General features: G+C 45.7%; 1 protein-coding gene across 1 annotated transcript; it reads right to left on the reverse strand.

Moving 5' to 3' along the window:
* Positions 1-638: 638 nt before the first annotated feature.
* On the reverse strand, positions 639-4,342 carry LOC123158952 (receptor kinase-like protein Xa21). Its single transcript, XM_044576768.1, has 3 exons — positions 4,183-4,342; positions 1,274-3,978; positions 639-1,182 (listed from the first exon to the last, which is right to left on the reverse strand). Exons 2-3 carry the CDS (start codon positions 3,942-3,944, stop codon positions 818-820), a joined length of 3,036 nt encoding a protein of 1,011 aa, XP_044432703.1. The 5' UTR covers positions 3,945-3,978; positions 4,183-4,342; the 3' UTR covers positions 639-817.
* Positions 4,343-13,573: the final 9,231 nt, after the last annotated feature.

Raw genomic sequence — 13,573 nt, forward strand, 5'->3', positions numbered from 1 at the left:
TTGTATGCTGTACAGATACCCCACAAGACCTACAGTATCATGTACGGTCCACATCCCCAAAACAACTTGATGGTTGGCGATTCCAGGAGCGTGCGCGCTCGTCCACGCCAACCAATTTTCGAGTGCCATATAGTCTAAGTTACTTCCAAAGCAGATCTAGCCACTCTGCCCCTTCGCCGCGAGGTCGCTCCGCGCGGCACAAACCCTTGTCGCCTTCCGCTCATTCCTCCATGGCGCACGGCCTTCCCCATCACCGCCGCCGCCGCCCTGCCCAGCGCCGTCGTTTGGGCCGGAATCAACGGCACGGTCACCGCCTCCCCGACATTCGCGACGGTGGCGGCGGCTTAGAGGCAGACCAAGGAGCGACTGCCCGCGGATCTGCTGCCACAGAACGTGGTTCGTGCGCCTTGTGCAACAAGGTTAGAGGTGAGAGTACTCCAACCTAGCATTCTTCGATTCGTGGTGCAGCTGTCAATTGGGTCATTGACTACTGAGCAATGACTTCACCAGGACATCTCCTCGGTTTGTCCTCTCGCAAGCACCTCTCTGTTCCTGCTTGTGCTGTCAGACGCAGTAGACTTCTCCGATAACCTCTTCTGTATGAATTAATCGTGCAATTTAAACAAAGGGCAAGCAGCTACAGTTCAAATCAAATACGTACATATTAAGTTCATAGAAATCCACACCCGTACAAGACCAGCTTGTCAAGGTGCTGGGAAAAGAAACCATGCTACCTGTTACCCTTACCCACACCACAGTATTCAGCAGAGTATATTACACAAACCGATTACCTGAATATACTAGTATATGCTTAGTTTCACTCGAATGGTAAAGCCATCTTTACCCCATTTAGTTTTTTGGATACCTCTCTCATGCTGATTCGTTCTGACGGGTCCTGGAGTGCACAAGAAACTGCCACTTTCAGTAGGGACAGAAAGCATTGGTAGACTGCATTTTGTTCTTCCGTGTATGCTGGAGCAAGGGCCTCACTTTCCTCTTGGAGATAAGCATCAACAACACGAAATATGTTGTCTGGCAGATTGTTCTCAACGTAGTAGATGATGTTGAGTCCATTATTGAACATAGGATCAGTTGGGCTTTTGCCTGTCAGCATCTCTAGAAGTAATACTCCATAACTGTACACATCCCCGGAGGTTGATACATGGCTTCCTCCAGCATACTCTGGAGGTGACAGCAGCAGATAGTTAATGCACGCTAGCCGCAAAAATTACATTTTTTGTTCGCACAAAATTAAGTAAAACTGTAGTATTACCTGGAGCAATATAACCTATAGTTCCGTTAACACTAGCGGAATTAACCGGACTTGAATAGTTTCCAGCTGATGATTGTGAGCTAGTTTGGACACAAACCCTTGAAATGCTAAAGTCTCCTAAATGGGCAACCATATCTGCATCTAAAAGGATATTGCTGGGCTTCAGATCACAATGGATGATGTGTCTTTCACAGTCATGGTGTAAATAATCCAATGCATCAGCTATGTTAATGGCAACATTTACTCTCTGTATTATCCCTAGGTAATGTGGATCTTCCAAATCACTTGCTGGATGCAACCATGTCTCCAAGTCCCCATTCGGCATGAATTCATAAACTATAGCCTTGAAAGGATTGCCTTTATAATCTATTGTCGAGCATACACTTAGGATTGGAAGAATATTTCGATGCCGCGTACTTCTCAACGCTTCACATTCTGACATGAAGCTTATATCTGCACCTTGCATCTCCAGCTCAAAAACCTTCACAGCTACCTCTGCATTGACTGGCAATAACTGTCCTCGGTACACGAAACTGCAGCTTCCTCTTCCAACCAAGTTAGACTCAGAGAAATTGCTAGTGGCTTGAAGAAGATCCTTGTAAGATACTTTTGGGAATTGGCTATGGAAAGAAGGCAGGGATGAATGTGGTCTGCCTGACAAGTTCCTGAATACTGCAAAGTAGATTAGCAAAACGAGTAATGCCAAACCAACTACAGGAACCAGTACTCTGACCATGTAGTACGGTACTCCTTTCTTATGAGAAACGATAGGGCATAAAGGCATTTGCAGGTCAGTTACTCCACCACAGAGCTCCTTGTTTCCATTGAGAGAAATAGCAGTAGTGTTCTTGAATACTCCTTTTGTTGGTATTTCTCCTTCAAGATGATTGTAAGAGAGATCTAGTTGGGTAAGGATTTTCAGATCACCTAGAGCTGTTGGGATGGCACCTGATAACTTGTTGTGTGAAAGATTAAGTGTTGTCAAGCTCTGCAGATCACCCAGAGATATCGGAATATCTTCTGTGAAGAAATTTTGATCCATTTTGATGGTTTCCAATTGTTTACATTGGGCCAAGGTCTTTGGAATTGCTCCGGTAAGCTTGTTGGACGAAAGCTGAAGTTCTGTGAGTTGCTGAAGGCTGCCAACCTCTGGAGGTAATACACCTTCCAAATTGTTGTAGGACAGTATGCAGTTGGTCATTGAGCCTGAAGCGAAAATCTCTTTTGGTATGTTACCTTGGAGATTATTATAACTAAGATCCAAATCTGAGAGCTGCCGAAGGTTTCCAAGGCTAGATGGTATGACACCATCAAATTTGTTATTGTCCATATATAGCACTGATAATTGGGTAAGATTGCCAATGGAGAATGGAATGGACCCATTGAAGTTATTTCCATGAAGATTCAGACCTTGCAGCTTTTTCATATTTGTAATCCATCCTTCAACTGTACCAGTAAAACCATTGTAGGCTAATGAAAATTTAGTCAGGTTTTTAAGGTTCCCTATGCTTAAGGGCACCATCCCTGACAGGTTGTTTGTTCCCAAAAGAAGGCTTTGAATACCAGCAGACAGATTGCCAACAGTGTCTGGTAGAACTCCTTCCAGCTGATTTCCGTACAGTGAGAGCATGTCTAGAAGGCTGCAATTGCTTAGTGCTGCCAGAAACTCCCAGCTTTGGTCATCATTTGCTTTAAGCTGGTTTCTTTCAAGGTTTAGACTATACAGCTTCTGAAGTTTACCAAAAGAACTTGGAACGTGGCCTGTGAAATTGTTAACTGGCATGTTTATCGTAGACAGTCTTGATGCGTTGCCTAGTGAAGCAGGGACATGGCCTTCAATCATGTTACCACCAAGCTCAAGGGTCTCCAGATTAGGGAGGGTGTCGCCCATGTCAGATGGTAACGTGCCTCCTAGCTCATTTGAATCCAGGTCCAGTTCTCTCAACAGAGTCAGGTTAAAGAGGGCTACTGGTATCTCACCTGATAGTCTATTTCCCCCCAGGAGCAGTTGCCGCATCTTTGACAGTCTCCCAAACTCATGTGGAATTCTTCCTTCAAGCTGATTGCCTGTAACATGGAGTATCTCCAAGGAAGTGATGTTGCTGAGTTTTGCTGGGATGGTCCCAGTTAGCTTATTCACGGAAAGCTCCAGAATGGATAGGTGTGAGAGGAGGCCTATCTCTTGGGGGATTTTGCCTTGTAGCGAGTTCCCGTACAGATCTAGCTTCCTCAGATCAGAGCAATTTGCAAGTCCTTGAGGGATCACCCCATGCAAGAGGTTGTTGCTCAGGTCAAGAATCTGCAGGTTTTGCAGACGGTGGAAGAGAGGTGGTAGGTTCCCAGAGAAGCTGTTTGTGGAGAAGTTAATGGTAACAAGGTACGTGAGATTTCCAAGAGAAGGTGAGATATGTCCCACCAAACTCTGTGCTGCAAGTTCGAGCTTCACGACATGCCTTTTTGGTCTATCTGCACTGCAGGTAACACCGTTCCATCTGCAGAAGTTGGTGCTTCTGTTCCAGGAGCTCAAGGCCCTTGTTGGATCTTTGCTTATTGCCTGCTTGAATTCAAGCAACGAGTGCAGATCGGTGTTGTCATTCCATCCAAGTACCATACAATCACCCTTGCCAGCTATATGAGTGAACAGAAGCAAAGCAAACAACAGATAGAACATGACAAATTACCCTTTTTTTTTCTCTCTCTCCCCTCTGCAAAAGCAATATTAGACATCAGACAATCGGTGGATGTCGCAAAGTTAAGGTTTCAGCTACGACATGATCTGATGCATTATAGATGGACTAAAAGAAATCTCAGAAATGTTATGGCTGTTGATTCATCATGGATGGATAGCCTTGGCAGTTGGTAACAAGGAAAGAACATGGCAGAAGTCGATACGGGAATCGAGTACTCACTCAGCAAGATCAGAAATGACGCTGCTGCTCTGGATGTCCTGGGTCCATGGATGGGTTTTGCTGGAGGCGACTGGAAGGTGCTCCTTCCTGAAGGAGTACTTTAGCTTTTTGAAAGGCATGCGGTTTGCTTCCACAATGGCCCCCACATGGATCATTTGTCAATGCATTGGATAAGCGAGACACTGAATCATTCAAACCGTAAGTACCTTTCTTGGATCATGTGTCAATGCCTTTTAATAAATTATTAGACATTGAATCATTCAAACCATGCACATACTGCACTATGCTTGACGTTGATGCTCACCAAACTTCTGTTGTATAGTGGGAGTTAGTAGGTGCACGATGTCTGGATTTGACCCTCCCCAGTGATTGCAAAATGTTTTTGCGAGTGCTGTATCCAAAATAGGATCCGAGTCCCCAGTATAAATCTGATACAAACCAGAGTATTTCACTTGGGTAGTGCCAAGTGCTAGAATCTTTTCGTAGTTCCTCCTCAAAAGCCAGAGGGGTTTTCTCACTATTGAAATGTTTTCTTTTCATCATTTGGAACCCTCTGTCCCATAATATAAGACCTTGTTACATCCAATATACATTAACTATGACCCCGTGTGAGATGTGAAGTGACAAACATAAATTCAATGGCCACTTGTTATGTAATAATTTGTATTTTCTATTTCTTAAATCACTAAGTCACCCTAGGAAGTACATATAACAAATATTCATATACAGGTTCTTGTAAAATAAATGTTGCCTTGTGTTTCCTCTGTTTTCTGGGTTACCTCTAGGATATTGCTCCGTGGTCGTGTCGTCGTAGGCGGATGGTTGTCCGGCTGCTCCTAATGGTGTCCTGGTTTGTGTGTGTGTGCAGAAATGCGGTTGCTTTCTCTCCTGATGGTTGGCCCCGGGGTGTTGAGTTTGTTTACTCTACTGTTCTGCCAAATGTTGCCCTGAGCGGCTTTGTCCATATGTGTGGCGTGATATGGCCCGGAAGAATCCATGGAGAAGGCATAGTCTGTGTCAACCTCATCTATTTAGGCCAACTCTAGCGCACGACCCAAACGGACATCCGTTTTATCTGGTTTTGTCCGTTTAGATAGGGTAATGAGGCGTCATCCGGCCGGTTTGTTGGATGCGCCGGCCGTGTGCCCATCGCGCGGACGCATCTCGTCCGGCCTTCTAGAATTGTTTGCAAATGAAATCTTATCACCACGGCCGTAGTTTATGCCAACGGCCTAGGGCCGGCATACATAAGCCAGTCTATAGAATGATCGACCCTGAAATCTCTCGCCGGCACCACAGCCAGCGGCCGGCATACTTGCTAGCCTTCGGCCGGCACACTTGCTAGCCTTCAAAAAGATGACCATAGTCCACGGCCGAGCCCTCCCTAGTTCATGTCGTCTCGGTCGAACATCTCTGTTTGCCGGCTCTCGAATAAACTTCTTCTCTTCGGAGACATGTTGGTCAAGTCCACGCTCATGATTGCTAGCGCCACCTCTTTTGCTTTGGTCTCGACATTGGGGACTTGTAGGGCACAAACTTCCTCCGTTCACTCGTCCAAAAAATGGATCCTTTTTGCTCGACACTGGTCTTGGGATCCTGCCCTATCTCCATCCAACTCTCGCAAAACAAAGTTTCCTCATCTTTGGTGTATGATCCCGTGCGAATGCTTTGCCTCCTCCTTTGTGCTTCGGGTCTTTGGGTGAGCTCATCAATAAACAATGGCTCCTTCCCAATGCCCTAGTTGACGCCCTCTTCTTCCTCATCTTCGCAATAGATATCCTCACCTTCATGCCATGAGTTGCCATGGTCGTCGGCCTCTTCTTCTTCGTCGACACCATCTTGGCTGCGGTCGTCTTGGCTTTGGGCTGTGTCGGGATCGTAGCTTTGGTCGTGGCCCTTGGTGTGGAAGGCATGGCAATGGCCCTCGTAGATGACGTTCTCCATGAACGCGTTGTAGTTGGGCTCGTCGGCCGTTGGCGTAGGGATTGACATTTCATCGAACAGGTTGCAGCCCTCGGGGAGGTTGGTCGTAGGAATTGATCGGGGCTGCTTCCTTTGCATCCCTGCAGACGACAGGCCAGCACCACTGTACCCAAGCATGAGACAGGCGTGGCGCCGGGGGTGGACGGTGCGATCACGCTACCGTCCGACAATGTGGATAAATGATTCTGGGCATGGTACCTTGGCGGATGAATACCGGCCGTCTTCGATGTTATGAAGGAGCTAGGCGACCTGCACTAAGGAGGACGAAAGAACGACGAGCATGTGCTAGCCGCGTCCATGCCAGCGACCGATATAATGGCCGGCGAGGCGGGTGTGTGCCTTGGCGACGATGGCCTCCTTGTCCTCGACGACGACCTTGTGTTGCGCGACTTGCAGCATGGCGGCCTCGACGGCGAAGTCTGTAGCGGCTTTCTTCTCCGTTGCAAAGGTCCGTCGGGCGGTCCTCTTGGGCGATTCATGGTCGAGCCGTGCAAGCTCCGTCAGCGTGAGTTTCTACCGCGGCTTCTTCCGGCCCTTCTTCTTCGCCGCGGGGCGTGCGGTGGCAACCGGGTCGCTGGGTTTCTTCGGGGCACCAGTCATGAAGGAGGGAGGGGTGATACGTCTCCAACGTATTTATAATTTTTGAGTCTTCCTCATTGGTGCTGTTATATATCATTCTTGGATGTTTTATAATTATTTTATAGCAACTTTATATCATTTTTGGGGACTAACCTAATGACATAGTGCGCAGTTTCAGTTGTTGTTTTTTTGCTTGTTTTTTACTTCATAGAAAATCAATACCAAACGGAGTTCAAACACAGCAAAACTTTTTGGAGATTTTTTGGGACCAGAAGACACAAGTTGGGCCAAGGGAGTACTAGAGGGGGCCTCCGAGGGGAGCACAACCCACCTGGGCGCGCCTGGGGGCCCAAGCGCGCCCTGGTGGGTTGTGCCCACCTTGGCCGCCTCAGTCACGCACCGCCTCTTTGCTCTATAAATACCCCCAAAATCCAAAAACCCTAGGGGAGCGGACGAAACACAATTCCAGCCGCCGCAAGTTCTATAACCCACAGATCCAATCTAGACACCATCACGGAGGGGTTCATCATCCTCATTGGTGCCTCTTCGATGATGCGTGAGTAGTTCCTTGTAGACCTACGGGTTCGTAGTTGGTAGCTAGATGGCTTCCTCTTTCTCTTTTGATTCTCAATACAATGGTCTTTTGGAGATCTATTTGATGTAACTCTTTTTGCGGTGTGTTTGTTGAGATCCGATGAACTTTGAGTTTATGATCAGATTTATTTTATCCATGAAAGTTATTTAAATTTTGATCTCTTACATGCATGAATGCTTATAGCCTCATATTTCTTCTCCGAATCTTTGGTTTAGTTAGGCCGACTAGATCGATTTTTCTTGCCATGGAAAGAGGTGCTTTGTGATGGGTTCAATCTTACGATGCTCAATCCCAGTAACGAAAAGGGAAATGACATGTATATATTATTGCTATTAAGGATAACAAGATGGGGTCTATTTCTACACAAATAGTCTTGTCTACATCATGTCATCGTTCTTATTGCATTACTCCGTTTCTCCATGAACTTAATACACTAGATGCATGTTGTATTGCGGTCGATGTGTGAAGTTATAGTAGTAGATGCAGGCAGGAGTCGGTCTACTGATCTTGGACGTGATGCCTATATAATGATCATTGCCTGGATATCGCCATAATTATTTGAAGTTGTATCAATTGCCCAATAGTAATTTGTTTACCCACTGTATGCTATTTTTTTCGAGAGAAGCCACTAGTGAAATCTACGGCCCCCGGGTCTCTTCTTTATTATATTTGCCTTCGAGATCTATTTTTATTCGTTTTTATTTCCAGATCTATTAATCCAAAAACCCAAAAATATCTTGCTGCAATTTTTAGTTATTTATTTTATTTTGTGTTTTATCGAGATCTATTTATCCAATCTATCACAATTTTATCCCCTCAACTTGACAATTTTTGGCGCTGTTACCTGAAGAAGGAATTGACAACCCCTTATATGCGCCGGGTTGCAAGTATTTATTTGTTTGCAGATGTCGTTTATATAGTGTTGCTTGGTTCTCCTACTGGATTGATACCTTGGTTTCATAACTAAGAAAAATATCTACCATAGTTGTGATGCATCATCCCTTCCTCTCTGGGGAAATACAAACATAGTTCAAGCCGCATCAAGGGGAAGGGGAGTGCGGGAGGGTTTTGGGGAAAGGGAAGGAAGGTGGGCGCGTTGTGTCCCCGACGTGCGGGTCAGGAGAGGACAAGGGTGCGTGTCCCCACGTCCGCGCGCTATCCGTTTTGACACAAACGTGACCCAAATTTGGGCAGGGAATGCGTCAGAGGCGGACAAAAACGGACGTTTGTGCATGTGCTCCCGCGTGTTGGGTCATGTTTTGTTTCCGCTTACCTCCAAACGGACGCGGCTGGACCATTTGGGGCCGTGTGTTCGAGTTGGCCTTAGTAACGTGTTTGTTTGCTTGATCCTTTCCTTTGTGGTGTGTGTGTGCATTCTTTGTTTATGTGTTTTTTTATTCCATTTATGTGTTGTCTTTCTTGTTGCATTTGATTGGGGTCGGTATTTATGTGTTGTCACCATAAAAAACCGGGTCAAGACCATGCGTCGTCTCCAGGAGGCGGCTTAGGCAGGCACCCAGGTAGCGCCGCCCATCCTCCCCTGTCGCCGCCAACAAACACCATTGAGAAAAGCTTGCTAGTGGCTACGCTGCGAGGCACTGTGTCGCGCCAACGACATGGTGGTTCGTGCCATTGGGCAGAGCTCTCTGTTGTGTTCTCCCGGTGGCGACTTGAAGGCCACCGAAAGGTCTTTGTGAGGGTTTTCCCCTTCAGATCCGGTGGTTGATTTCGGCAATGAGATACATATACAGACTACGTCTTTACGTAGAGGGATGTAGCTGTAGGGATCATGGAAAAGTTGTGGTGGCAACACCTGAGTGACATCGATGGTGGTGCTACTCGAGCATCTAGTCTTGAGCTTTGGGGTGAAAACCTAATTCTGACCCAAGTTGGTTATATCTGGCAATGACGATATTTTTACATTGTTAACTTATTGAAGTCATTGCTTGGATATGTTTGAACTGGTTCTTCGGCGTGAAAACCTATATTTTAGCTGGATCTGATGACGATGGCGTTTGAGTATCACTCCCTTCCTGAAGGCGTTCTTGTTGAAGAACCACTCATACGTGCATGTGATGTCATGAGACGGTTGGTGCAGATACGGTCATTGTTGTAGTTTGTCGATCATGGATGTGATCACTTTGGTTTTTTTTTCCTTTTCCTTGCTTACACATAGCTTTGGTCATATATGACTTTGCTATTTGTTTGTGTTCCTGTGTTGGTATTTGGTGTGTGCATCATAATTATGCAGAGGTCACGTGTTTGCTCATTGTGTTTTGTATTTTCTTGATGCTTTATTTTGAGCCAATAAAATTCACCTTTATCGAAATTGAGTTCCAGGATTGTTGGTTCGTGCTTCGTCCAAAGAGATTATAGCTTATCTCAGAAGTGTGTTATCGGTGTCATTTTGGCTCCCGGGCTCCAGGGATCTCGGAATTTGAAAAAGATATTTACATGTTTGATACATATAGGTGTTTTCTATGTATCTATACTTTTTTTATTAAATAATATGCTGATTTGTAGGTTACACAAAAAGGCAAATTGTGGACAAAAACAACAAAAGGCAACCTATTCTTATCCATGTACTTCTTCTTTTTTACATCACATAATAAAATATATATTGGTGGAATACACATATATTAGACATGTGTATGTGCATGTGTAATTATTTTCAAAATTGTTTGGGGTTTATAAAAAATATTTTTTCATGTTATCCATGTCCTAGTTGCATGTGTTGATTTTTCTTTGTCGGCCTAATTCATATGGAATTTTTTTGTTTTATATTGCGATCTAGCTTTGTCCATGGTAGCTAACGATTCGTATGCCCGTTACTTTTAGTCCCGCTTGGCTTACGAATCGGGACTAAAGGTGCTCCACATGGCCGCCGTGGGGCGCCCAAGCAGGAGGACCTTTAGTCACGGTTGGTAACACCGACCAGGACTAAAAGGCAGCCACGCGCCAGCAGCTCTTAGGTGCTGGGTTTTTTGTTTTTTTGAAAGGGGGGGGGGGTTTAGGGGTTTTGGAGGGTTTAATTAGGGGTTTCATATTGTGTTAGCTAGATACTACATATAGAACGAAGTGACCTCTCTTTCTCCGTGCTTGGTCGACATAGCTACTACATATGGAGAGAACTCGATGCTAGCTAGTAAGCAAATGAAAGAACCATTAATTACACAAGATCGTCATGAACATGTACAAAGAGAACTGACCTCTCTTTCTCCGTGCTTGGTCGAACAACATGTTTTCGTATATCTATCTCATGCTACAATATATATACAATATAACATCTCTTACCATCCCTAACATCATCTACCTAAGATCTTTGCAATTTGATATGGTATTCTCCGTGTTCAGGTATGACGTGGTCAAGAAAGAATCCCGCCAATTCCTCTTGAATTGCTCATATGCAATCATGTGATAAGACTTCATCCCACATCTGTGAGATCTAATTTAAAGAAGGGGGTCAATACATATATATGAATGAAACTCAACACAATTGATGATAATAAAAAAGAATTGTGAATATTGTTTACATACTTCTAATTGTTTTGAAGTTATGCCCCGCTCAAGGGTCGAGTTGTGAATGAACTCGCAAACGTAGTATCCACATAAATTAGTCTCGGGTGCCTGGTACAAGCACTTTACGAGAATATAGTTCAATCAAACTGATAAGCAAGCATGATAATGGTATTGATGAAACTAGACTCAATAAGAGATGATGGAACTAGCTAGTACTACTTACTTTGGGGTGTGTAAATCGTAGCTCCTTCAGACTCGGGACCATTTTGGTGAACTTTTTCCAAACCCTGGCCGGCAAAGAAAATGATTACTTGATATCAGGAAATGAACGAAAGTTGACGATATGGTACGACAATGATTGAACTTACCTCTGGAGCATTTCACTCATATCTGCCCACTCATTTTGCTCTTTACGTCTCGAGTCTAAGACAGTTACTACTGCTCCGTCAAGCTTAATGGATACCAGAATAAAGTGGAACCTGCGCACGCATAACTCATGAATTACACTTAACCTCGAGTAAGCGAAACCGAATATGCACAAGACAGTAACACTCACCTGAAGTTGTAAGGAAAGCGTACTTCCCTTTGTTTTGATGTCGAAGGAATGCTTTTAGCAAGTTATCTTGAGTATCTGTGGTTCTGTTTTGTACCATCTATTCATTTATGGTATTTGGGCTGATGAACCCAATGTCATAGATTTGTCCTCTTTTGCATTTGACAATCTTCAATCTGCATAATATAGTGAGGATAATTATATATGCATGCAATGAACGAGTTGAGCTAGAGACTTAATTATAGAAATAATACTAACAGACAGTAGCAAGTCATGAGTCGTTTGTTGAGGGCCTCTTGATTGAATAACTGAAATAATTTCACAAATTCAACAGGCATCAGGTCGACTCCAATGAACTCGTGCTCATCTTTAATTCGCAGCATCATACTGTCGGTCCCAGACTTCTTGCAGGTTTCCATGTACCAGTCTTGTAATCTTGTCATCATCGTTGGTAGATGCGAGAGCTGATCAGGTTTGACGAGAGGCTTCCCGGGCTCGTATCTAAAGACCTCCACTACCTTAGCCGTTTCATACTATACATGATCGCCCATGTAATCACCAAGAGTGGTATCGGGCGCTAGCCCCGGATGATTAGCGATATCGCTAGACACCTTGAGCTAGGGGCACGATTGCTTCTCCTGTTCGCCGAGCTGGGGATTTTTTTCCCACTTAGTCTTGCAGCACTGGTAGTACTTCCCGACTGCCGCGCTTCATCATATGTCTTTCCAATATAGCGATCATAGTATGATAGCGGCGGAGGCGGTGGTGGTCGCTTAAGGGCATCCAGAGTGTGCTTCACTTTCACCAGATCTATTATTTCATTCGGAGGTGGAGGTTTCCGTTCAAAATGGGCCTTCACTTTAGCATCCACGATGTCCTTGGTTTCCTCCTCAGTCTCTCATATGGTAACTTTGGAGGAGCCCTGAGGCTTGGACCAGATTTGAATCTCCTCCCGCCTATTGTACTGCTAGCCACCGGAGCGGTGGCGGCTCTCTTCCACCATTGCTGAGGCGGCAGAGTCTGCTGACGCGCTAGAGGAGGCGGAGGAGGAGGCGGAGTCCGCTAACGCGCCAGAGACAGCTGAGGCACAAGAGGACTCTGTTGAGGGGCCTCCTTCACCGGAGACGGCGGCTGAGGCGGCAGAGACAGCTCACGCGCCGGAGACGACTCAGGAAGATGAGACAGCTAAGCTGGACTATGAGGAGTCTGCTGAGGGCCCTCCATTGGCTGAGTTTGCTGAGGTGGTGTCCAGTTTGGAAGCTTGATATTCTCCTTTCTCCATAGACAAGTACCCCTTAAGGCATTTTCCAGAAGATCTGTAGGGTACTCAAGCTCCAGCCCCTCAAATCCCTCCATTATTTCATCCACCATGACAATACCAAAGCCATGTGGAATCGGATGGCAATGGAAAGTTCTGTCAGCTCGAGGAGGTAAGATAGAGCCGACCGCCACCTTCAAGGTTAGGTTACGACATTTCTCCATTAGCACACAATGTTCATTCTCCGTGATACTATCCACAGGGTAGCGAGGAGCCGTGATATCACGCCGAACGAGCTCCATGGAAGCCACACTGCTTCTCCGCTGAGATGGTGGGGTAGCTTCGGGGGCAGTGTTGAATGAAGGATCTTCGTGCCGCTGAGATGATTGGCCGGTAGCTCGCTGGCTCTCAAGTTCCTCTAGTTTCGCTAATCTTGCATTGATCTTCTACATTTCGCTTGCTTCATCTTTCTTCTTTCTCTCTCGACTTCTATAACCACCATTGTCAGGAAACCCATGCACCCACGAAACAGAGCTTGATGTGCCTCGTGTTCGTCCAGGGTGTTCAGGATTCCCCAGGGCCTCTGTCAGCTCGTCCTTCTCCCTGTCGGGAATGAACATCCCTTGCACTGCCTTGATTGCTTCCTGAAGCTTCGTGATAGGTATTGCAAGTTGATTGTTCGTCCAAACACACTTCCCTGATTCTGGGTCCAAAGTTCCCCAATCTCGAAGAACCAAGTCCTTGACCGATCTGGCCAGTGCAATGTCACTGGTTGGACCCCTTTAGCAAGAAGGTCTTGCTCAGCTTTGTCCCACGCAAGCCGGGCTTTGCTGTAGCTACCTGACCCCGTAGTATGGTGATACTGCTTCTTTGCAGCATTTTGCTTGTTTGTCAGTGACCTTTG

This window comes from Triticum aestivum, chromosome 7B (genome assembly GCF_018294505.1).
Source record: "Triticum aestivum cultivar Chinese Spring chromosome 7B, IWGSC CS RefSeq v2.1, whole genome shotgun sequence".
NCBI lineage: Eukaryota > Viridiplantae > Streptophyta > Magnoliopsida > Poales > Poaceae > Triticum > Triticum aestivum.